General features: G+C 47.7%; 1 protein-coding gene and 1 pseudogene across 1 annotated transcript; one reads left to right on the plus strand and one right to left on the minus strand.

Annotated features, from left to right (window-relative positions):
- The first annotated feature begins 1,103 nt into the window (after positions 1-1,103).
- LOC127301482 (histone H4-like) lies at positions 1,104-1,601 on the plus strand (annotated as a pseudogene).
- A 20,569-nt stretch (positions 1,602-22,170) lies between these two features.
- On the minus strand, positions 22,171-23,460 carry LOC127301480 (beta-1,3-galactosyltransferase pvg3-like). Its single transcript, XM_051331738.2, has one exon. It carries the CDS (start codon positions 23,384-23,386, stop codon positions 22,463-22,465), a length of 924 nt encoding a protein of 307 aa, XP_051187698.1. The 5' UTR covers positions 23,387-23,460; the 3' UTR covers positions 22,171-22,462.
- Positions 23,461-26,728: the final 3,268 nt, after the last annotated feature.

The following is a 26,728-nucleotide window of genomic DNA, read 5'->3' on the forward strand; positions in this document are numbered from 1 at the left end:
TAAACTGACCCAAACGAAAAGAGTACTTTGAAATACACCAAAGTTTAAGATGCTTGCTAGCTGATAGAGGAAGGGAGTTGATGTCTTTGAACCAAAGGTGATGGTGGAGGATCGTATTGACTCCTCAAGCTTTGGCATCCATGGGCCACATTTGGTGCCACACATTAGCACCATATCATGTTAATTCATACTCTCCCTATTCCATAATTCTTGTCACAAATTTGGATGTATCTAGATATATTTTTTGAATAGCTAAATCTGAATCAGCGACATGAATTATGGAGTGGAGGGAGTATACATATTTTATTTTATTTTTGCTTATTTTTATGTTTAAAAATCATTACATCAAAAATAGGTCACATATTTTTATCTTTTCCTAAATGTTCACGTGTACAGAAGGAAATGTTAGTACCCCGTCCTGTTTTAAATAGTTCTGACATATTTAGACGAAACATAGGCCAAGAAATGTTGAGATTCATTGGGAATGTGACAATTAATTAATGCTGGAGGGAGAAATTTATTTCTAAATATATACTCCCTCTGGTCCTGTTTAATTGACGCAAAGTTTGTGCGTATGTCGTTGTTTCCCTCCGCCTAGCTCACGTCAATTTTATCCGAGGGAGTATTTATACGTAGAATAATAATTTTTATTTAGTTGAATTAAACAATCATATATGTAAACCGTAAATATACATATATTCATCAAAAATACATATTTATACATCAAATAGTTTGTGCAAATAAAAAGGAAAAAATACCGTAATAAGCCCGGCCCAGGAGCAGAGTTCTTCGGGACGCTATAGAATTTGTTCAGAGCACTTTCCGGCTCTGTTCACAGCCCAAACACAAAAGTTCCATCTCCCACAGGAAACCGCGCAAACAAATTTCCCATTCCCGCGCATTCCGTCCCCAAATCCTAACTCCGCCGATCCGCGCTCCCACCAGTCCACCAATAGCAGCAAACCTTTCCACATCCAACGGACCACAACATCTCTCGCACCCCACACGCGGATCGCTCCAAATCCAACGCCTCCCACGCCCTCCCTCCGAGCTAGCCAACGCTATAAATACGCCCTCCACCAACCTCCAGCACACCAAAATCCCATCCAGCGAAAGAAAATCCCCAAATCCTTTCTTCCACTTCGACGGAGCAGAGCAACCCGGCGGAGATGTCCGGCAGAGGCAAGGGCGGCAAGGGGCTGGGCAAGGGCGGCGCCAAGCGCCACCGCAAGGTGCTGCGGGACAACATCCAGGGCATCACCAAGCCGGCCATCCGGCGCCTGGCGCGGCGCGGCGCGGCGGCGTGAAGCGCATCTCCGGGCTCATCTACGAGGAGACCCGCGGCGTGCTCAAGATCTTCCTCGAGAACGTCATCCGCGACGCCGTCACCTACACCGAGCACGCCCGCCGCAAGACCGTCACCGCCATGGACGTCGTCTACGCGCTCAAGCGCCAGGGACGCACCCTCTACGGCTTCGGAGGCTAGGAGATACTAGGCTTGTGTAATTCGTGGATCTGATAATCTCTGTGCTTGTGGGAGCTGTGGGTCAATGTAATTCTTGCTACGAAGAAATGGTACCGAGATTGGCTCTGTTCAGCTATAACCAGTCCAAAACATGCGTCCAATTTAAGGTTTCGATATCTGAATTACGTTTCCGTTGGTGTCTGTCCACTCATTTTGGCTCTTGCTCGCCCTTGTACTTGCAGCTGCCTGCCATTGTTCAGCCCGAGGTTCTTCTCTTTTAGACCAACATGAAACTGAAACTAGGTTGTTGAATGTTGAATGATTTCTTCGTTGCTATTCGGCTAGCTTTCTGCTAGAAAGCTCCTGGCAAAATGTTTTCAAGTCTGGCAAAGAAATCAAACAAGGTGTTATGCCTTCCTGCTGCTCAAAGATGTCTAGTTTAGCATTATTTCTTCACCTCTTGCTTCCAAATGTCCAGAATAAACTGTTAATTTCAGCAGTCTATGATTGCACATCACTTAGCCATATCGGAATATTAGGAGATTGAATTTTTTTAGCTAAGAGATTTGCAGTCATGTTGAGTAGAATTTTGGAACATTGGAGTACTATATATGAATGGTTACAGCCTTCCCTTCCATTTTCCATAACCAGGTAGTGGGGTCTAATCGGCCTTCCTATAAAAAAATGAAACTTGGGGGGTCCTTGAAACAGTTAAATAGAAGAATTTTGGGTGTGTTGAATTATATGAATGATTTGTTTTCTGCTATCGGGAACACTTACTGACAGAGAAGTGTTCTGCAAAAGGTAAGGTAAGGTAATCATTTTTTTTTTTGTTGCTTCATGTTGCTTACAGTTCTCAGATTGTTCTGTCACAAACAGTTGAGCATGCTCTTGTTGACGTCCGAAACCCACCGGCGGGCAGCGACGGGCAACACCGTAGAGCCGGGAACAACCTAGGGCTGCGGCTGGCCGAGGTCCCTCCGAGCGACGGCCCGCAAAGCCTTCTGGTCACACGTCCGATGCTGATTGCAAGGGCGTGCCACCTGACCTATACCTGGTCAGGAAGGTGATGGAGATACCTCGCTTAGTTTCCTGCATGGCATACACGTAAACATTAAATACGAGCCTCGATCGGCTCTCAGGTTATCCTGTGAATCGGCTCAAGGAGCCGATCCACCCATGATTCGTACGGGGTGCACGAATATATGGTGGTCCTGCTTGATCAAGATAAAGCTAATAAGATCTACGACGATTTAGGGTTTTCACCGCATAATCGGATCATCCTACAGGGCCTCGCGGCCACGCACGGTGATCATAAGCCGATCCTAGACAAGGCATAAAAACCAACACGAGGTTGATCCCCGGAACATCCTGTCTAGGACTAGCGAACGACACCCTACGTGCCGCTGGATCCTCCAGCCCCTTGTAAGGCCTAACTATTGCAGATATTAAACTAATCCTTGATGAACAAGGAGCAACCGTAACGGATCAGATCTACTAAATAATGATCAAGCGGGGTGCCGCCCCTACACCTAAGATAGGTGTAAGGGCGGCTAGACATGCAAGGGTTGCACTACGATAGCATGTTACGCGAAGAACTATGCTAACCCTAACACATCTATGATAACTACGTTGTTCACCATCAAAAAGGCTTCAGTACGAGCAACGCATGAACAACGTGGAGCTTGTGCTGTACAATTTTTTTCATGAGATAAGTTTCGGCCGCTAGTAAAGATTGTGAAGGAGAGAAAAAAGTCTGAAAATGCCTCCAATTATTTTTTCTGGCTACACTAGTTTTCGACCATGGGGATCACTTTTCTCCTCTGGCTGTTATGGCGAATTTTTTTTGGTGCCTGCGCGCTTTCTGGAGAACTTTTCAGAAATTTCGACGAATTTTTTTCTGAGGCTATAATGTTTTTAGACCCCCGTTTTGAGACACTCTCCATCATAGTGATTTTTTCGCTTTTTGGTCTCCACATCATCGCTGCTCGTTGCTTGTGTGCCACGTCGTGACCTTGTTTGTGTTCTAGGATCCCGTCTCCAGTACGGTCTAGCCTAGGACCCTAGGACCAACATAGTACCGTTGTTGAGCATTGCTGTCCACAACTGGCGCGTGGTTGACGTGGGAGGTAGAATTCTCTGTGGTGTAGCTTTTCTTCGTTCTCCGGCAACGGCGCCAGAAAATAGCTTGATGTCTACTCACACTTCTTTTCCTGTAGATAGTGTTGGGCCTCCAAGAGCAGAGGTTAGTAGAACAGCAGCAAGTTTTCCCTTAAGTGGATCACCCAAGGGTGGCACTGATGAAGAAGGTGGGCAGGGTGCTGGAGCTCTCGTGTTCCTCGTCACCGGCGGCCGCCAACAACGCAACAAGGCGGCGCTGGAGGTGGCGCGCATGACGGCGGACGGCGCCATGGAAGATCATGGGCGGATCCAACAGGGTGGAAGGGTGGGGCTAGGACGTTTGTGATTGTTCTAATGTAATGCTCGCCATGAAGAAATGCCACTACGTATGGAGACTAGTGCAGCTCGAAACATAGGAATTCTATACTCACTGTGACATATCGAAGCCTTATTCGTCGGAATATAAAAGATGATCTGCCAAAATAAATAAAAAAGATAGATTATATTTTGTAGTCCGCTATCCGCGCCGTCGCCAAGTGTCCAAAGTCTTAAGTCGCGAATATTCACGCGAGCGCACGCGCTATGTGTAGTACAGCCGTATTTTACATGTCTACAAGAGCTATCCTTATAAGGTGCTCTCAACTTTGACCCCTTAGCAGTGTGGGACTAAAAGTTCTGCTCTTGCCTCACTTCGGTAGCCAACTGTGCAATTTCTCCTGGTATAACAAAGGCCGTTGCTTCATGTGGGCCGTATCTAGGCCTTGTTGTCCGGCCGGCCGGGTAAACAAATGGTAGATACCATATTGCAGCCCACTGATTGTTTGGATCGAATTGAATGCGTACGCGGGAGAAAAGAGACTAAAATCATGCAGGCAATTATTGCACAGGGACATGCACATGCACGCCTCGTTTTCTCTCTTTCCTCCGTAAATTCTCACTTTCACTCCAACAACCCATGCGTGCAATTTCTTACCTACACTGGGAGCAAGCAGGCCTCGTTCACTCTCACGCTCCATGATTCTCTCCATCGATCTTGCACGTGCTTTTAAACTCATCGACGAGGAGCACGCTGACCCCACCTTTTCCATCGACAACGGCGAGGGCTCGAAGCTACATCTCGCGGCAAAGAGGCAGGCCCTCGTCAACACCATTGAGCGCACGTACCGCTGGAAGAAAGAAATGGCACGGGCGGTGGAGTTGGTGAGGGGGTGAGATTTCGAGGAGGTACAAATGTACAACCCCACCGGTCTACCTCTGTTAAAACAAGCGCAGACGACCACACTACCAATTCGAACCATCCCATCGGTGTCCTCGTCTTCCCGCCGCCTAGGCTTGATTGTCTACACTCCCAAGGTGGATGCAGGCATCATAGTTCACGGTTCCGAGGAAGCCACATGGGCACCTCTTCCTTCATCGGCCCAAGTTGGAGAAGAATCCGAAGTTGGCTTTGGTCATCCGGAGCTAGAGCCTCTCGCCCTGCCAGCATGGATGCGCAAGTATGCCACCCTGACTGACTGCCTCCACTCCAATGACCCGGAGGAGTCAGCGGGGTTTGCCTCCGCCGTCCTCAAGTCCTAAAATACCATCATGTCTGCCTCCCTTTAGACCACCGACCAGTGGTCGGTGTCGGATTGGTGGATTATAACCATCCATGGAGATGAAAAAGATGGCGGCAATGGCGGTGGAGGCGGCATCGACCGTGATGGCGAAGGATTGGAGTATTATCACAACCGATCGATGGAAGCTAGTTATTAGCTAGCTAGCTTTTTTCTAGCGGGCGGGAGTTGGATCAGGTAATCTTGTGCGAGGGAATAGTACATGAAAGCCGAATCTACTTGTAGAAGTGATACTACTATTATGTTTGTCCGAATGAGATAAATGAGGAAGAAATTCTTATATTCATTGAGTGAATTTCCTTGTCGATCTCGCCTCTCCTCCTTTCCTTCTTTATTTTGAAATGAGTACTATGGATATGCCACCAATAACTAGTTAATAGTGACGTGATATCGGTAGCGTACCTGGGTACCCCATCGTTGATGGATTTGGGAATGCCGTTAATAAGCTATTATGTACTAGTGGTGTAAATATTTCCATGGCTACCTTTTCGAAAATTTATTTTTAAAAACAAACATCTTTATTTAGGATCAACTATCTATGGTTGCCGAATTAGTTGGATCGGAAGATTAATCGGTACTCCGTACATGAGAAGGCAAGAAAAGGCAAAGGTAGGTAGGTGTCAGCGTAAGTTAGTGAGGACCGAAGAAATACATATAAAAACGGAGTCAGTAGACTAGTTTTGGTCCCAACAGGATAGGAGGAACGCGACTAGTTTGATCATGGAAGAAACTAGCTAATCCATTGGAGGGAAGAAGAAAGATGAGGAATTTGCTAGCTAGCATGAGGAAACCTGGCTTGTATCCATGGTAAACAAGGAATTAGTTGGTGAGCTAACCGTTGAGCTGGTGATGAGCGAAGAAAACCGATCAGGTTTCACGAAAGAAAATCCATGCGTCACGGAAAAAAAATCCATATATCGCAAAGTAGCAGCATAGATGGCAATGGGAGGAAAAAGGTGAGATAAAATGGCAGCGTCGTCATTAATTATATAAAAGAAGCACGTACACCGTCGAAAATGGTGCGCTGCTTTTTTAGTCGAGTGGCCGCAGCGAGCGTTGGATTTCAGGTATGACACGCGAGTGAGTTATTGGGAAGGGCGTGCATGTTAGCTTCAAATCCAGAAAAAAAGGACATGCAACGGTTGCATGGATTTAACGTCCAGATGGAGTGGGCAATACAATTTTCAGCCATTACGCGTCCTTCCTCCTCTCAGCCGCCGCCTCAATCCTAGCCGCATCTAGTTCATCCTCCTCCATAGATTGGTTCCCCCTCCTCCGGTCGGCTTCGCCGGCGTCGGGAGGAGTGGGGAACCCGATCTATGCGTGGAGTTTCGAATAAAAGTATAATTTTTATTAGATTATGTTAGGATTTTGGTAGCCACCTTCTTGTTGGTTTCCCCTCAATGAAGATGGCATCGTCTGCAATAAGTGATCTTCGGCCTTTCGTTCAGCGACGAGATCTTCTTCCCGGCATCAATGGTGGTGTTGAACAATCACAATTTTGGATCTTGCTTCGCCAGATCGATTTTGGATCTTTTGTCGTTGTTGCCGCGAGGAGGATTATCCTCGCAGTTTTTGTCCCGGCTGCTACGTCCTCGATAATGGTGATTCGTACTCTCGGCTCTCCATCGACGATGACAAAGCTAGTCGGTTATTATTCCCTGATATACTGGTGTTGGTACTCTTGCCGTTGTTGTATGACTGCTTTATTAATGGTTGTGTGCGTGCACGCAGCCTTGGCATTGCGGCTCAAAAAATTATGGGAGAACTTTCGTGAGTATCTACAGGTCTATGGTTCGTTATCTATTTTTGGCTGCTTTCAGAAGAGTACAAGATTGTGTTCTGGAAGACTAAAGAAATTGAAGACCTCGAAGATTTGTTTCTATCTTTTAGACTTTATTTTATAATCGTTGGAGTCAGTTTATGTATCTCTACCATGTACTATTTGTTGCTATGAGTATATATGGTATTGATTGTCAAAAAAAACGTCCAGATGGAGTGCAAAACACTACCCGTGACCATGCATGATTCGATTGGAGCACGAAGATTTGATGTGGGTCAAGACTGATGGCATCTCTAAATTAAAGCAGTGATACGAGTATAATAACAATAAGACTACTCATAATAGGAGTATCATAGCTAGTACTACCTCCATCCCAAAGATTAAGGCTTATATTATTTTTAGAAAGTAAAATTATGTTAAGTTTGACTAAGTTTTTACCAAAAATCATTAGCATGCAAAATATAAAATTAATATCATTAGATAGATAATGAAATATATTTTCGTGTGGTATCTAAAAAATATTATATTTGTTGATATATTCTTCTAAATGTTTGGTTAAACTTTACTTGGTTTGACTTTTCAAAAAAATAGGACTTAAGCTTTGGGATGTGTCAGATCGGTTAAAGATGAAAAAGATGATAGTGGTATAGGTAGATACTGTATCATAGCACGTAGAACTAGAAAAAATAATGTCAAATAAATCTTGCACACACTTTTATATTGAGATTCTACAAACCATTAATACATATAACATATAATACTACTACATGATACAATGCATTATGAAGATAGTATTGTACACTAGTATCGATCATATGCATGATACTACTATATGATACTCCCCATTGTGACTAGTCTAAACCACCAACGCCAAGAAAACCGACGTACTTAAGTCACCAAGAAAACCGACGTACTTAAGTCACCCAAATAAATACATTATTACAGCAGTGAAGTAAATAGGGATGGCATATATGGGTTTAGCGGATTTTGTTGTCGGGACACACATGTCTAGCTAGTTTTGTTTGCTCTACCAACTTTTTTTCCTCAATGAATTAAAGCTTTCATGGCGAAATCATGCATGAGCTAAGCTCCACGGCAATTATAGTGTGAATCATTTCCAATGGCAAGAAAAAGGCGATGGATAGGCATGCGTTCTTGGTTTGACGAGATGGCATGGTGACAATGGCCATTTCTCGGAAGCAAAAATAAACCACATGTTTTCCCAAGGTGTCTCATAAAACATTAAATGTGAATTAATCACATATCGATGCCGGTTTGGACCAGCGTGGGAAAACTAGGAGGCATGGCATGGCATGGCATTATTATGGCCAGTAATAAAAATACTCAAAAACATATTTTAGAAAAACTAGAAGGCTGACGCTGGCTTTTTCTCCACAACCATATATCCCGGTGAGAAGGGTGCGCCTGCTGCCCCCATGGCCGTCCAGGAGCAGGTGCCGCCAGCAAGAGGATAGGTCGACTCCACTCACGCCGCCTTGGAGAAGAGCACCTTGCATGACCCGTGTGATGGGCCCCAACTTCACTCAAGACGCCAGGGGGCACCACCCTTGCATGTACTACTAGCACATACTAGTATCAGGATGACCTAGATATGGAGATTCGCCTCGCTTGGAGCCTGTATGCAATAGCTGCACCTTTCCCAAAACATGATCTACCCATGCCATCTCCGGACCAAAAAGTTGGACATGGACACCCTATGAGTACGCCAGTGCCAAAATTTTGGCAGGAAAACACCAAAGAGGCTATCTGGGAGCCAAATGATGAAAAATGGCAAGAAAAATCCCAAAACTTTGGTTGGCGTCGTAGCCTCACCGAAACTGGCTAATAAAAATGAAATATTTGGACACCCGGGAAGCCTAGCCTCACTATATAGATGGAATCCGGTTCATCATATGTTATGTAGAGTATGGAGATCGACTAGCTAAGAGGTATGGTGGGGCCAACCTAGCGGTGAAATGTGGCTCATGATTTTATGTGATTTCGAGAGAACGGCAACATTTAAATCTCAAAAATATGTTGTAGATTTGAAATTCTGGGATCACGGTTAGAAAATGACCATTTCCGATGGTATAGCTCTATCTCGCTATAGCACGGGGGGGTTCTTATTTCATGCTATGAGATGGTGAGCACTTTGATGGAGGAAGGTGGCGAGAGGTGATAGGAGACCACATCGACAACAAATGGTGTCCATGGTGCTGTAGATAAGTCCCAACAGTTTCACCTAGATGTTGATGGTATCAATGGTGTTGAAGACAACGACCACATATGGATCCGCATGGAGATTGCCATCATCTTGGGCATGGTCCAAAGCGGTTAATTGGTAGCCCCTACGAGTGATGGCGTGTCTCGCATGGTTTGTGGAAGTGGAAGTCGCACTAGGCTATACACCGGCATCGCTAACACGACTTCATCATCGTGGCCCGCATGATTGGAGGTGCCGTCGGGCCTTACACCGACACGACGCCCTCATCACGGCCAATGGGAATTGAGTTGTTGATGGGGTACACGCCGGCCAGTGCTGACCAAAAAGTTGGGTGTGAGGCCATCTCCAATAGCCCAGCGCATCCAGACGTTGTGTGTCTGTTGCGGTCCACAGAGACCGAAAACAAAACCCAATGCGCGATGGACCGCAAGCGGCGGACACGTCTGTTTTGAAGAAAACATGGCCCAAATTTGGGCCGGGTTTGCGGCAGAGCGGACAACGCCCAAGGGGAGAAATGTGTCCGCCTGACACATCCCACCACACTTCTCCTCCAATCTCATCCAGCCGCCGGCCCCGTGCCCGTGCCCGTGCCCCTAGCTCTATCCATGGAGGCCGCAGCTCCCGCCGACGTTGACGTAGTTTATGATGTTGTGATGAAGGACACCGGGCTAGACTCCGCGGCCACAACTTCTTATATTGCAACATTAATTTCATAATTAGCGAATTATTTGCTCAACATTTTTGTTTGTTAAATGATCTATGAAATTCCAAAAAAATCACCTAGAGGCCGCAAACATTTGGGGGCCGTTGCCACCCGCATCCGGACCGCGGCCTCTTTCCTGTGCACGGGCCACCGCATCCGGACCCAGGCAAAACGAAAAGCGGTCTGAAATGCGGCCCTCCATTGGAGATGGCTTGAGCACCCGACGAGTACGCCGTGCCAAAATTTTGGCGGGAAAACACCGAAGCGGCTCTTTAGGAGCCAAATGAGGAAAAAGGGCGGGAAAACTCCCAAAACTTCCCATGGCGTCATAGCCTCAATGGAACCGGTTACCAATAATGAAATATTTGTACAATTGGGAAGCCTAGTCTCACTATATACATGGAATCCCGTTCACCATGCTATGTAGAGTATGGAGATCGACTAGCTAAGAGGTATGTTGGGGCCAGCCTAGCAGTGAAACACGGCTCATGATTTTATGTGATTTCGTTACAAGAACAACAACATTTAAATCTCCAACGGAGTAGATTGAAATTTTGGGCTCACAGTTGGACAATGTAGTGTCGATGGTATATATAGCTCCATCTCGCTAGGAGCACGGACCATGGGTCTTTTATTTCATGTTATGAGATGGTGAGCACAGTAAGGGAGGAAGATGGTGCGAGGAGATGAGAGGCCACATTAACAACAAAATGTTAGGAAGATAAGTTGTACATAGTCATAGTTTAGCTAGATTTTGGTAGGTCAGATGTCCTCACAACGTGTTTCTTCGGTATTTGCCAGAAGCTGTAATGTAGATGGCCTGACTAAAATAGATTGGGGCGGCGAGGAGCCCCACCCCAATTGACACTCAACACCAAACCATCTATGCCTCACTAGAAGGTCACCAACTGGTCGCACATCAGGCTGATGCGCCTAGACCGCTTCCTGCGAAGGTCCGACGAGGAAGTTGACATCATGGCCACGGAGATGGCCCGCTAGTTCGCCGAGGAAGAGGTCACCGCCTTCGAGCGCGAAGGCGAGGTGGCTCAGCAGGCGCTAGCGCATGTGGTCGAGGTGGCGGCGCGACTGGTTAAGCAGGCATTGGCAAGGTGGAGGAGGAGGTAACAAAGGAGGCCGTCACCGCGGCCTGCGTGAGATTTGCCAGGAGGCGTCCATGGCGATGTTGGAGATGGTGGTGCACGATGCTGCCACCATCATCGTGCGCGAGCGTTGACGCACCACCGCCGCGCGCTGGGAGGTGGCGTCAGAGACGGCATCTATCAATGATGCCGCCAACGCAACGCGCGAGCTTCGTGACTCCATGGCACGCAGGGAGGCGGACCGCGCTGCCGAAGATGCAGATGAGGAGTACCGCGTGGCGGAGGCGGCGGTCGTTGCTATGGCTTGGGGCCTTCTGGGAAAGGAGGAAGAGGAGTAGGAGCAGGTGCACATGACGCACCGCAGGTCCACCGCAAGAGACCGCGGCCATCGGGAGCGCAACGCGGAGATGGCCACGGCGGTGGATGAGTGGAGGAGGCAGCACTGGGCAGCCGAGCTCGACGCCGCCTTGGCCCGCCATGAGACCAACCATGTCCAAGTGGAGGAGCGTAGGGCCAACTGCGGCCGCTCCGTCGCCAAGCAACGTCGCCAGGAACATGCCATCTAGGCTTCACGGGCGGCCATCAACATCGGGGAGGAGTAGACATAGGGGCCAGCGTACTCACGATCGTATTTATTTATATTTGGTTTAATTAGATGCGAACCTTTTATAATTGGCCGTATGGATCTAATTAATTGTTAACTAGTATAATGTGGAACTTACAGAAGAAAAATCAGCACACGTTTCCTAACATAAAATAAGGATCTATATTAAATTGTTATGCGTATTTTATAAGTGATGCTGCCACCATCGGCCGCCGCCTGGAGATGGCACCACCACGAAAAGTTCCGCATCGCCTATTTTTGCAGGTCGCATGGTTTTTTTTTTGTCTGTTTCCGCATGTGTGAAAATGGTAAATGTGATTTTATTTTGAAATTGTGCTAGTTAGTTCTATCTATTCCTGACACGGTGTATTTGAGGCTAGACCGTGTAAATTGTAAATGGAGGAGTGTGTACTAACAACCCGTGATGGTTGAGCTAGCAGTTAGTTTATTTGTATGCTAACTAATAGCTTGGTTTGGTCAAGGAGCTATGCACAGATGGAGGAGGACACGAGTCAGCACGAGACTTTTTGATTGATGGAAAAAAGAAAAGGACAAAAGATGACGCGATTGCATTTGCTCCAGGTTTTGATAGGCGACTGGAATCAAGCCAACGTCATGCATATTAAATGCGCCGTCATCTCTCAAGTCGGAGCGCGCGCAACAAAATCGCGTGATTCTACTCTAGCTTAACTCATGCGCCCATCAAAAACAAAATGATTCCAAATTCATTCGAGCTGTCGGGATCCAAGAAAAAAGAAAGAAAAACCCCAAGCGGCGGGATGAAACCCAAAACCAAACCGAGTTGGACAAGGTGTTCGTAGCGGATGCAGACGCCAAGGCGGCAGAGGAGGCGGCGCGGTGGGGCGCCGAGGAGACCGATAGCAGGTCGTGATTGTGGCGTCTTTCAACTCGTGGAGCTCCGTGCTCTTTGCCTCCCCCGGGCCATCTTCGAGAGAAAAAAAAGATCATCATGATGTAGGGAGTAGGAGATTACGCGGGGCGATTAGGGCACACAAGTACGAGGTACGGATCTAGTAGTACATTGACCTGAGCAATCCAAGTCGTGGAGCTTCGCGTTCGTTTGTGGACGGTTACATTGAGATGTTGGCATTTGGTAGTGGGTTGCCATGCATGTGTCTCCTCTTTGGCTCCCCGGGCCATCTCCAGTGGCCTCGTTCACTCAAACCATTAATTTCCCCCTTGCTCATGACGATCTTTGCGGCTCGATGGTTCAAAGAAAGCACTGATAATAGCTGCCAGCGACGGCACGAAACAGAACTCAACAATGTTTGCCAATTGGGATTCCATCCATCCAACATGATGAGCGAATGTTCCAAAATAAAACAAAAATTGTGGGATGTGCGTCGAGGTGGAAATCTTGGCGCACCTACACCACCGACATGGCGAGATGATTTATTTCAACTTGACAAAAATCTATGCGCAAAAGAAAGAGGTTTTGTAAATTTGGCGTGCAAAGTAAAAATAAATTGGTTTTTACCATATTTGTTATGTAATACATAGCACGAGTAGACTCAATGCAATGAAACTCCTCGAATGTGTTGTATAGGCCAATTTCAAATCCATTAATTTGGGATAGCCAAAAATAATTACTCCCTCCGTTCCATGAAACTTGTGTGAGTTTATCTCGGACAATTTTCATGAGACGAAACGAAGTGTTTGAATCTGTTTAACTAATAGTAAATAGATATGTTTTTTTAGAGGGAGAGTAATAGTAATAAAGAAGTAGAAAAAAAGAGCAAATACTAGGAGGGAAGTGTTTTGCGTTACCAATGGCAGCCCAGCTAGCCGAAGCGAGGCCCTCTCACAGACGGGTGCGCGACCCGGGCCAAGGAATGGTGATGTTGTGGATGCTGGGTCAAGGTGCAGGTGCTGGTTTTGGTCAGCCGAGCTAGTCACGTGATTAATCAAGGAGTAAAATACATGGCTAGTACTTAAACTTGTTAGCGGATTTCGATTAGGTCACTGTACTTAGAAAATACGCATTGACGATCACTAAATACGTACTGTGGTTTGTCTACGGTCACTACTCACTGATACAGCGCGGTATTTGATGATGTGCCAATGTGTTGACTGGTCATAGATGTTTTGTTGTTCGAAAATGGTCCCTCAAGTAAAAACAGAAGCAGCAGTGCAGCAGGCCGACAGCCCACCACTTCTTTTTGCGAAGAAGCCCCTCAATTTCTCCATCCAGAGCCTCTTCGTGGTCGAGAGCTCCCGGCGCTCAGGTTTAGGGACATAGGCGTCGCGGCGGCGGCAACTCAGCCTGGGCGCGTTCGACGAGTTGTTCCGGGTGCTGAACACACGTCCATGGTCGCCACCAAGGGTGCTCTCCACGACACTGCCACCAGAGATGGTCCGCATCAGCACCGTCGACGCGCACATCCACCCGTCCGACATAGACTCACCGTTGTTCGTTCTCAAAAGTCCCGAGGCTAGTCGTCAGCGGCGCGCGCATCGGGCCCTACATGCGGTCGTGCAGGTCGCCCGGACGCCGAGGGTGGGTGCGCACGATATAGAGGTTGGGCTCAAGCGGCGACGATAGTGGGGTGCGCGTTGTCTTTAGGAGCCAGCCCGAGAAGACGGAGGTGAGGCGCGCAAAGGAGCTCAGCCAGTCGTCGATCTGGGCACGAAACCAGGCCGTTGATTGTGTTGACTCCCTGCCTCCCCATCTCCTCCGACAATGTTTCCCAGCTGCCGGCAATCTCCTCTCCCCTCCCCGGTCTGCTGTCCTGCTCCGTAGCCTCGCCGTGCGCCGCCGTCCGCCATGGCTAATATGGTCGCCGTCGGCCACTCCTCCTGCTCCGTGATGCGACCAAGCCGTGCTCGCCGTCAGCCTGCCCCATGACATTCTGCTAGCTCGGCTTTTCTTGAGGGGGTTTGTGTTGGAAAAAACCAAATCAGGAGGCTTTTGGCAAAATGAAACACAACTAGGGGCCTGGCATGTGGGTCTTGCATGTGCCACGTAAGCCAATACTGCTAGCTCCTCGCATCAGTGACCATATCTGCACGTATTCCTAAACTTTGATGATCGTAACTGCGTATTTTCTAAATACGGTGACCTAATCGAACACTGCTGATAAGTTTGAGTACTAGCCATGTATTTTACTCTTAATCAAGGTTCTAAGGACAGATGGAGGCAAAAAAAAAAATGACTTTTGTTTCGAGCTAATCGCGGTCTCCATGCGTATGCGCATGCGCGAGAGAAAAACGGAAAGAGAAAAGACCTTGTGATTTCATTTGCTCCATCCGAGCGGCGACGCATTAATCAACAAAGTTTGACAGTTGCCAGAGCTCGATCATCTCCCAGGGTGCAACAAATCGGGTGAATCTTCTCTAGCTAGCTAGTGCATGTACGCGTCCCTGAAAACAAAATGATTCTAAATATGCAAGAGCCGCGGGATCTAAGAAAAAAGAAAGAAAAAAAACAAGTTAGGCTAATCAATAGACCCTGGCGCGCGGCAGTTGGATGAGTGAATATTACTATTACAGAAAAGCCGAATCTACTCGTAGATACGATAATACAATTATGTTTGTCCTAGTGAGACAAATGAGGCAAAAAAAAATATGTTCGCGAAATGAAATTCCGGGGGTCAAAGGCGTGGACAATGGAGTCATTCCCTACCATACGCATACCCATTGCCACCTTGAGGACCATGCAAATGGCTGATCCACGGCCTAGACAACTCACGAGTGATGACCATGCTCTCGCCTCCTTTCACTTCCCGTTTCCTGATGCACCTAATGGCGACAATTATAGCGAGGCCATGGTGTGTCGCCTTAATCTATTGATACTGGTCGAGTTAACATTCCATGTGTATGTACGTACTGCCGTACGGGTGTGACTACTATCTGCTATTTGAACTACACATGAATACATACATGAACTCATATTTATACTAGTGTTTGCACGTGTTAGGTATTTCATTCCTCCCATGCATGAGATCAAAGCAATGTAAACTATCCATAAAAGTAGTCCGATTATTTTAGAAAACCTTAAATAATATCTGCAAGTTCCACATGATTGACAAGATTAACAAATAGCATCAAATATGTAAGCTCATTTAGTTAGTGAACACGAGTACATGTAGCCATTTAGACTTCTTTTTAGTTCCGATTTCGTCTGGTCTCTCCGTCTCATCAAACACGTCTGCGATTTGTCAAAATTTGAATGTATCTATCTACTATTTAGTGTATCCAAATTTAGACAAATCTTCGACATGTTTGGTGGGAGGTAGGGAGTAACATGATTGACGCACACCGCCGCCACCACTAGAAGGTTTTCCTTGCTATCACCCATTTGCCAATGCTGGATACGGCCATACAACAATGGAGATGGGGCGACTCCACCCATCCCTCATATGGCGTCCATGGATCCATCTTCTACACCCATTCAGATCCAAATATCACATGTTTATCATGGACGGTGAGTACTCTAGAGGGACTTAATTAGGTACTCGGACGACGACGACTCCAGGCTGCATGGATGCCATTGAGCTCCGCTGAGGTGAGGGTAGCGTAGGGAGCACATATGTGTTGGTGGACATTTACATGACTTTGTTTCCCTAGTACGAGAGTACTAGATGGGTCGTAGCTCCTGAGAGAAAGCTCTAGGAAAAAAATGATGCCTTGTGTTTGTTTCGGAGTCCACAAATTTGAATGGTCTATGATTCCATGTGCCTTACTTGTGTTGTGCGCTGTTATTTTATGCGCATGTGCCACGTACTCCCATGTGCCGCCTTGTCGTCACGCCTACTCGGGTCCTTCTTTCGTGCAGGGGGACCGTCGGCATATCTTCTACGTTTCCCCACCCGCTTCCACTTTTGGTTTCCCACCAATTAGGGTTTCCCGCCAAAACTATGCCGATGGTTATACCGTCAGCATAGCCTCAATTCTTGCTTATTCCCTCCCACCATGTTTTCCTGCCCATTCTCCCCCGCCATGTTTTCTCGCCCATTCTCTCCCTACATATATCTATCCATGTGTCTTAGGCAGTTCTCCTCCAACACCACTGCCAGCAGTTCCTCCAACACCACCAGCAATAGTTCTCCTCCAACACCACCACCGAATCATCTCAGCTCCACTGTTGTTGAAATGGATCCTCGCTGTCATAGCAACACGAGATTCATCGGTGTTCGCTTGCGGGTTGTGGGCCATTTCGCGGCTGAAATCACTACTGCTGGAGTGCATGTGTGGCTCGGCACCATCAACACTAAGCAGGAGGCTGCCCACGCATACAACGCTACGGCGTGGAGTTTTGCCTGTCCGCGCCACCAAATGAACTTCCCGGAGGTCAGGTCTGTGACGGAAGCCGAGATTCTCGCTCCTGAGATGCTACTTCGCTCAAAGGGGATACGCATCGGTACTGCCAAGGGCAGCGGTGGATTGCCATCGCCGAGGCGGACAAGCAGTTCATGGCGCAGTAGCGCAGAGACCATCCCGAAGATGTGGCAACCATGCGCACATTCTGGAAGGAGAAACGGGTGGAGGAGAGAGCGAAGAGGGCGGGAAAGCGGTAGAGGAGGGCCAAAATTGAAGCGGAGTACGCCAAAGGAGAGGCGTCGACACTCGACCCTAATGATGATCGATGGGTGGACATCCGTAGCGATGATGAACATTTCGACTACTAATTAGTATGTGTGTCTCTAGTAATATTTCAGTGTCGAGTTCGGGTGTCTATCTAATATGTGTCTAGCTCATCATGTGTCGATCAAGTGTTCAGTTCGTGTGTGTTCCTAGCTACTATTATTAATTCAGAGTCTAGTTTTTGTGTGGGTCTAATTAAGTGTATTGTGTGGGCCTAGCTACGGTGTTAGGCCCTATGCAACGGCAATAACCATCGGCACATAATTTTTTTCCTGTAGCGTTCGTGTGTGGGTTTAGGTCTTAAGTGTACCGCTCTTGTGTGTCTAGTTCTTTAATATGTTTGTGATCCTTATTTTATATATTATGTGTGCTTTTCTATCGGTCTCGCGTGTTGGCAAACCGTGTGCTTTAAGATGGGCTAATAGTTGTTATTACATGTTCCTATTACCTAACACAACACAAAGGAAGAGAAAAGTCCATGGGTCAACTGGCATTGGAGGCAGGTCAAATGGGTAGATCTGTGGGGCTCCCAGATTAGAGTTTCGTCTTGCGAAGGGAATCTTGTGTTAAGATGGGCTAATAGTTGTTACCACATGTTCCTATAACCAAACACAACACAAGGGAATAGAAAAGTCCATGGGTCAACTGTCATTGGAGGCCGGTCAAAGGGGTAGATCAATGGGGCTTCCAGAGTAGGGTTTCGTCTTGCGGAGGTAATCTTGAGGTAAGATGGGCTAATAGTTGTCATTACATGTTCCTATGACCTAACACAACACAGAGGAAGAGAAAAGTCCGTGGGTCAACTGTCATTGGAGGCGGGTCAAAGGGGTAGATCTGTGGGGCTCCTATATTAGGGTTTCATCTTGCGGAGGGAATCGTGAGGTGATATGGGCTAATAGTTGTTACTACACGTTCCTATGACCTAACACAACACAAAGAAAGAGAAAATTCCATGTATCAACTATCATTGGAGGCCGGTTAAAGGGGTAGATCCGCGGGGCTCCTAGATTAGGGTTTCGTCTTGCCGAGGGAATCTTGAGGTAAGATGGGCTAATAGTTGTTATTACATGTTCCTATGACCCAACACAACACAAATGAAGAGAAAGTTCATTTGTGAACTATCGTTGGATACCGGTCAAAGGGGTAGATCTGGCAAAAAAAACGGTTTTTTTTGTGAAGCAGCTATAGGGGCAGCTACAGGGAGTGATCAACCTTAGCAGAGCTATTTTTTCTGTTTGTCATGGTCGCTAAATGATATTTGTCTTTTCCTCCACAGGTGCATTCCAAGTTATACATGTAGCTAGCTCTAGAGCCCATGCGGCAAGTCATCAGTAAGATATCTACTCCCACTTCATATGCACTTATATTAAGAGTTGATTTTTTTGCGATGAAAACAATATCTGTATCTGGTCCGGTTATTTCAGACAGGGTTCCTTCATAGAGCTGTTGATCTGACTTTGGTAGAATCTACTGCTATCGACAAGATTTTTGAGAGTGCTAATGTCATTTCAGGTTTGTTAATATCTAATACATGTATATTACTACATTTTCTGATGTACTATTGTTTCTCATGTTAAAGGTGCGCTTTTACATCTTTATTTCATGTGTATCCACCGTCGTAATAATATGTTGATGTCATGTACTCTCTCTCCTAGTCGCGACCGATGTGCCCCACTCTCAGTGCATCTCTATCCTTTTCCAAAAATTTACTATCTTCGACCCGTCTCTCTCCTATTAAACCTTCCACCCTCTCTCATATGTCTTCTGGAAGTCCCATATCATTGATGTGGCCTCCCATCACCACAACAATCGTCCTCACCCCCACATATCACCAATTCACCTCGAAACCTACCCTCCACTGGCGATCCTTCGGTGCTATGTGGTCCTAAGTGGAGCTCCTAGAGTCTAGTACTTCATCTTGAGGGTTTCTGAAGGCACCGCCTCGGTTCGTGGCTCCTTGGTTTACGCAAGAGTTGGCATTGCCTTTAGGCGGGAGACATGGACATCACACTATCACGTTGCACATTCTCGATTGCATATGTGCTCTACCACCGAGATGCCACGATTGCTCTCATCGAGGTTTCCGCGCCAACTTGTGTTATCCCGGACTTTTTGTTGTGCTTCGACAAACTTTATTCATCGAATCCTTTCCCGAAAACAATGTCTCGAAAGTTATACCCAACGTGTCAAGTTCGATGACGTGTGCATATATGTGACACGGGTGCAATGGTCGCGAATGGAAATTTGGACTGATTCCCAAATTTCAGCCCAAACCCACCGACCGGACCGAACCGAACCACTCCCCAGTCCTCACCCAACCTCCTTCGATCTCCCCGCCGTCCCAGCGCCGCCTCCCTCACCCAACCCTGCGCCGCCTCCTCCCTCACCCAACCTTGGCCGCAGAGCTCCGCCTCCCTCACCTCCGATGAGGTCCAAGCGCGGGCCTTTTCCCCCCGCGCGGGCCGCCGCTGCATCCGTCCAAGCTCGCTGCACGGCCGGCCAGCCGGCGAGGCCGCCCCCGCAACCGCGGTCTTCACCGTCCGTTGGCTGGCCCTCTAGATCCGGCGACCACGGCCTCTATCACCCACCTGCTCGCGCGCATCGTAGCTGGGGACGAAGGCGACGGCCTTGGTCAGACTGCGCCGCCGCCTCCCTCACCTCACCCAACCTTTGCCGCAGAGCTCCGCCGCACCTCCGGCGAGGTCCAGAACCGGAAGGCGAAGAACCAGCGCGTCCAAGCGCGGGCCTTTTCCCCCGCGCGGGCCGCGGCTGCTGAATATCCGATCTGCATCCGTACAAGCTCGCTGCAAGGCGTGCCAGCGAGGCCGCCCCCGTCCCTGGCCTTCTCCGTCCGTCGGCTGGGCCTGTAGATCCGGCTACCGCGGCCGCTATCAGCCGCCTGCTCGTGCGCATCGGAGCTGGGGACGAAGGCGACGGCGGCCGTCGCGGTTTCACCGGGTCGTCATCAGCGCCAAGACACGGAAGGGGAGCCACCAGGAGGACGCCGTCGAGCTCGGCAAGTTGGCTCGCTGCTTCCCCATGCACGACCTAGGTCAGGCTCTCCTCTTACCATCTTCAGTTGATTCTCCGCTGCGAGAATGCATCGCTGCTGCACTGCTCATGCCGTTTCTGTTGTGCACTGTCAAGTGTCGAGGGACAGTTGAGACAAGGCTGGGTGTTGGTGTCTGCTTGCTGCTGCTACCTACCGGAGCTGCTGCCAGAGGCCACCTTTCTGAGCTACTGTCGCCGACCACCTCCCCAGTAAGCTGCTGCTGGTGAGCCCCTCTTTTCCATGTAATGTTGCTAAACGAAAATTCCTTTTTTTTTTAATGCTGAATTGGTAGGATCTTGCGTCTATGCAGGCCAACATGTTTGACTCAATGAAAAATGGTTGTGTGCATAGGCACTAGTATATGCTAAATTGCTTTGATATTTTGATGTTTGTGATGCATATGCAGTACTGAAAATCTTGCATATTTTTCAGGTTCAAGGCATACTGGAAGAGGAGATGCGGGGTGTGAAGGTGTTGGGACCGGGAGGCGGTGTCGTATGGGAACCAGGAGGAGGAGGAGGGAGCGTGGTGGCGAGCATCATCGGCCACATCCTGAAGTGCAGCGTGGAGGCACTCAGGTGGCTGAGAATCGACTAGTATACACTGATTACGATTGTTCTAGATTAACTGCAGTATGGAGCCTCCATTTGCTCTTGTAGAATTGATGCATGAATTCGTTCTAGATTCAACACATGGCTTGGTTCAGATTAATTGGACAGGGATTTTCCATGTTCCCTAGCATTTGTTTCTTGTTCATGGACAGCAAGTTGTTGTTATGTGAAGATTGAGATAGATCTGATGCATACTTGAACTGTTGTGTACAATATCATCGCCTTATTATTTACAGTCTTTTCGAAATATCTGTATTTGTTTTGTTGATCATGCTATGTTTCTTGTACGAGGATAACAAGGAGGACTGAACGACCGTGGTTGCCCCTTCTTCTTCGAACTCCATTTGTGTGGACAACAAGAGTGTAAGATGTGATAGAAACTCCATTTGTGTGGGAATATCTCAGAACTTGTGGATGCCTGCCAAGATTTTGCAGATTTGGTCCTGATGGCTGTTTGCAGTTTTCGAAAGGCCACGATGTTGATTGTATGTCTAGTATGATGTTTAGGACTGGCCTCGATCGTGTAGTTGGTCATGTGCTAGTAGTATCCTAGCTGGGCGGAATATATATAGCTGAAAAGTAGGGTGTTGGAGTTGATGGTGAGTAGCTAGTAGTATCGGCAGGGAAGGAAAGCGAGGAGAAAAAAGAAGAAGGGAATTAATTAGAGAGGAGAGAAAAAAAAAAGGAAGGAGATGGCTGAGCTCTAATTGCGTGATCGATCGAGAGAAAAACGGCCGGCGTTAGACTACTCACAATGGGAGTATCATAGCTAGTATCATGCATCACATGCATGCAAAAAGCTGATGTGTCACATCAATAAATGAAGAAAGAGATGGTAGTAGTATCATATGTAGATACTGTATCATAGCACGTAGAACTAGAAAAATTAATGTCAAACCAATCTTGTACACACTTTTGCATTGAGATTCTACAAATCATTAAATATAATTAACCTATGATACTACTAGATGATACTATGCATTGTGAAGATAGTATCACAAACTAGTACCATATGCATGATACTACTATATGATACTCCCCATTGTGACTAGTCTTAACAACGTAACGTTGGAGAGAGAGAGAGCTAGCTAATTGCGCGGTCGCTAGGGGGAAATTGATTTGATTTTATTTTATTTTAGAGAGAAAATGCCACCCCACGGACCGATGGTGCCCATGCGTGAATTAAAAGCCAGCCTTCCGTCCCGTGCGTGTTGATTAATTGTTGGTTGGGCCCCATGCGTGCGTGACGTATGTACGAGTACATACCGATGAGCGGCCGGACCGGAGTAGCGAGAAAATCAGATTGGCCATCAGCGCGCGCGCCGGTAGACCCATCAGCGCGTGGACCACACGGCCAAAGTGGCGATCGTACATCCGCGCGCGCACTTCCTGCGTACAAAAGTCCACTGCGTCGGAGAAGTACTCGTGCGTCGTTCATGTTGCGCCGCGTCCACCGGGTCGACGCCCACGCCGCACAGCACGAAGCGCACGTCCACCTCAGCGTAGCCAGGCGCACAATGCCCCGCTGCTCGTATACCGCTTCGGCGTGGTCAGCACGCCCACGTGATGACGCGATTGATCACGGCAAGTTGGACGGCTTGATCCCGGCGGTGACGTTGAAGTACTCCAACGTCGTCGCCCACCGGCGGTTGTTCTTGAGCGTGTGCACGAGGACGGTGTCCGGGCGCAGGTTGTCCATGTCCCAGTTGAGGTCGTACATCCGCGGCTTGAGGTCGTACCTGTTCTTCCCTCTGCCGGCGAGGTTGACCCACTTGCCGAGCATGAGGTCCTCGGGCCCGACGGTGTCGTTCCTCTCCAGGATCTCCTCCGCCGTCGCCACCCAGCTCACCAGGTCCCAGGACATGACGTACCCCATGCCGTGCATGAACAGCATCGGGTCCCCGCTCATGTTGAACCCCCAGCCGAGGTAGACGTCGTCGCGCGGCTTGCCCCGGAGCTCCTCCACCAGCGCCGGCACGCGCAGGTACGCGTCGTCGTCGGTCTTCATCACGTAGTCGTAGGGCGCGTCGGCGAAGAGGCGCGGCACGGAGGAGAAGTAGGCGTACGTCTTGCCGTTGTTCATGTTCTCGGTGCAGTCCAGCACGATGATGTCGCCGTGGTGCGCGATCTCCAGCGACACCAGCGCGGCGTCCACTGGGTCGGTGACGCTGCAGAAGACGAAGCGCACGTCGACGCGCGCGTACGCGGGCACCGGCGGCTGCAGCGCGTACGCGAGTCGCACGATGTCCCGCCGCTCGCGCAGCTTCGGCATGGTCAGGATGCCCACCAGCAGGCTCAGCTCGGGCTTCTTGTTGGGAACCTCCTCCGCCGCCTCCGGCGCGACGGTGTAGTTGCCGGCGACGGCGCGGCGGGTGCAGAGGACGCCGAGGCCATCGGAGACGCCGCCGGAGCGGTTGACGGACGAGACTAGGAAGACGAGGAGCAGGACCGCGACGGGGGCGAGGAGGAGGTAGGAGGTGGAGGAGGGCGCCTTGGAGGTCATGGCTCGGTTGATGGAATGGAATGGAAGCGTGGCGTCGTGCGACGAGCAACGAGTTATGGTGCGAAGCTTAAGATGGTTCGAGAAATAAGGAGGATCCGAGTCCGCCTAGTCAATCCGATGAAAGAGCACTAGAACTGATTGGCTGATGATTGAGCAAGACGCTGCACCCTGCAGCAAGATACTTTCGAAAAGCAACCGTGTGTGACAACTCGGTGAAATTGTACAGTTCAGTAGCTGAGTCTGAGGTTTGAAAAAAACAGAGGCTAAGCTATATTTTGCTTGAGTCGAGATTCAGGTTCAGTTTGGCAGATCTGCAACAGTTGGGCTTTCCATATTTTTCATGGAGTAACTTTTATGTGAAAAATCTATTACTAATAAACATCAACAACAAGCAGAAAGAACTCTAAAAATAATTTTAAAAATGTAAATAGATTCGTTGACCACCTAACAAAGACTACAAGCACTAGAGTGAGGCCAAGGTGCATCGCCGTCTCCACCCCTCCCTCATCGGAGACACACCTTCTCGTAGTACAACTTGTTCTATGAGACAGACGAGAGCACTGGCGGACCGTAGCGCGGGGGGGGGGGGGGGGGGGATTCTGGGCCATGGCCAACCCCTCTGTCACAATTACACTCTTAGGATTTGACAAAAATTTGGCCCACCAGTAGACAATAGTCCATTCATAGCCTAACATCTAGTAACCGGTCCACCTTTCTTTCTAGACACGGTTCGCCACGAGAGGTTGTCGTGTTAAGGCCCTTTTTCCCGAGATATTTTGAAATCTTAGAAATATTACTTTAATCTAAACCAGGAACACCAGTGCTCATGTGCCAAAGCACTTTCTGATAGAGATCCAACTAATTATCTTTTATTAAACTATTATCTATGCTAAATCAGAAGTAGAAGTAATTACTCCACGCTATGGCCCAGTGCTAAAAATAGAAGGATTAGTTAGGAAAGTATATTAATTTTCCCCTTTGATAGCCATATCTAATCCTTGATTTTGTTTGTGCGGTGGGCTTTTAGATCTTGACTTTTTTATTGTGAAATATGTACCATACGTTGTACATTTGTTGACTGTTTGATGTTAATTGCGGCGATCTCTCAATTAATACACCTTGTTTACTTCCTTATGTGAAACGACGGTTTCAATACTCTAGGCATTGATTTTAGAAAGTGATTTGCGCTTAGTAGATTTTAAGGAGGGTAAATGGCATGAATGGCTAGATATCAAGCGGAAGTTGTTTAAAACGATTAGACGGTCTGGATGGTCCTGATCTTTGACATCAAACATTTGTGATGACGTACGGACTCGAATATAATATACTAATAAACATCAACAACAAGCAGAAAGAGCTTTATAAAAGTAACAAAAAATGTAAATATATTATTTGACCACATAACGAAAGACCACAAGCACTAGAGTGAAGCGAAGATGCGTCGCTGTCATCACCTCTCCCTCATCGCAGACGTGCAAACCTTCTCATAGTAAAACTTCCTATTAGACAGAAATTTGACCCTCTAGTAGAAAATAGCCCATTTGTAGCAAAATATCTAGTAACTGGCCCACTCTTTTTTTTTGGACATGGTCCGCCATGAGTGGTCGCTGTGCTAAACCCTAAAGGACCAATGTATCAGGACAACAATTGTCGTCAAAGATGAGAACCGTATATCAAAAGAGCAAGGCTTGCAACCACACCAACTAACACGACAATGCCCCAAAGTCATTGAAAACAGGCCTGATCGCAGACATCGCCGGCGAGTGAGACCAAACCCTATATTTGGTTTTCTAGCGCCTCTCTTGCCCTGTGCTTATGTAGTTCTTCATGGAGCTTTCAGCAGTCATTTGGTAGTACTACCACTGTAATACCCGATGAACGACTTTTGACCAGGTGTAACAGGCCAGACAAATGCAGACGTGTCCCTGGTTTTCCATGGAGTATTGCGTGAGCGCACGTCTCTCCAGGCACTTGCGGAAGTTGATTGGAAAGGAAAAATGCTAAAATTTGCCGTATTGGTCAACACGACGGGAGCCAGAGCTAGCGTAGTGGCCTTCACGGCAGCGGCACGGACGCGAGTCGCGACCACGCCGAGCACCTGCACGTATACGGCCGTGTGGACGGCATCGATCAGTCGGGCGAGCACGCTGCTGGTTTCGCAGGTAGATTCGCCCGCCCGTCAACCTGGGCCTCGACGTCGTGCCTGCTTCCTTCGTCCTCAAAACCACAGCTCACCTGACTGGTTCCGGTCGGTCGACCGATCGTGTATTCGTGTACCACCAAGTCATCGCCGTCCCGTGAGTTCCCGTCCTAGCAGCATCCATGGGAACTAGTCAAGGTGCGGTTTGGCACATGCCATTCTAGCCGTTGGCATAGGCTGTGCTGACCGTCGGCACAAGTCCCGCTCCTACAGTTCTCCCTCAGCACAACCATTTTGGCTATCGGCACAGCTTTCAGGTGGGCCTAACGAAGGTCTAACGGTCGCAAGCCCGTGGACTGTCCTGTGAATGCCGTCAACAAAAGTGCATCATTTTTCAAAAAAAAAAAGTTCTTCATATTTTTAGATTCGGGTAATTTTTTGAATTGTTTGACACTTCAATCTCTAAGCATGCTTAATATTAGGTTAAGTTACTTATCAATTGCCATATTTCCCACACGGGCACATATCCTCACACTGCTTCCATCCTAGCATGTTTAACTTTTTCATTCCTTCCGGATGCGCTTTTGGCAGAGTAGTTATTCTTTGTTGACAATAATACCCTATTAATCATATTAGCCATTGGGTCATGATATCACACTTCTTTATTATTTAAATTTCAAACAATTATTTGAGTAAAGAAACATGACTACATTATTGTTTTTTTATAATAAATCTAACAATAAAATAGTTTTTATTTTTATTTTTCATATAAAAATATTTTCATCGAAGGTCATATGCAACCAGAAACATCATTTTATCGAAATATGAAAACATTTTGCATAATATATCGAAATTCATGTTTGTTATTTTTCCTAATAACTACAACACATAATACATTGTCATCTTCATGGATTTTGTATTTTGAAGTTTTTAATATTTTCTTATATCTTCTAAAAACTTAAATTGTGATTTCAGAGCGGAAGGGGAAGGGGAGGGTTCGTGCAGAAAAAGTCATGTGCCAACAACCAAGTACTCGGCATAGGTTGGAGAGGAAAATAAAGAGAAAAACATGTGCCAATGGCTAGGCCGTTGGCATAGGTCTACCGTCGTTGGTTCGGGTGCCTCACCGTTACTGTGGAGACCCCTATACCGATGACTTTTCTGTATCAACGGTCAGACTGAGCCTGTGCCGACATCCATTT

This window comes from Lolium perenne, chromosome 5, assembly GCF_019359855.2.
Source record: "Lolium perenne isolate Kyuss_39 chromosome 5, Kyuss_2.0, whole genome shotgun sequence".
Lineage (NCBI taxonomy): Eukaryota > Viridiplantae > Streptophyta > Magnoliopsida > Poales > Poaceae > Lolium > Lolium perenne.

Excerpts from the sequence above, each read along its gene's own strand:
- LOC127301480 (XM_051331738.2), bottom strand. The coding sequence starts at position 23,386 with ATGACCTCCAAGGCGCCCTCCTCCACCTCCTACCTCCTCCTCGCCCCC.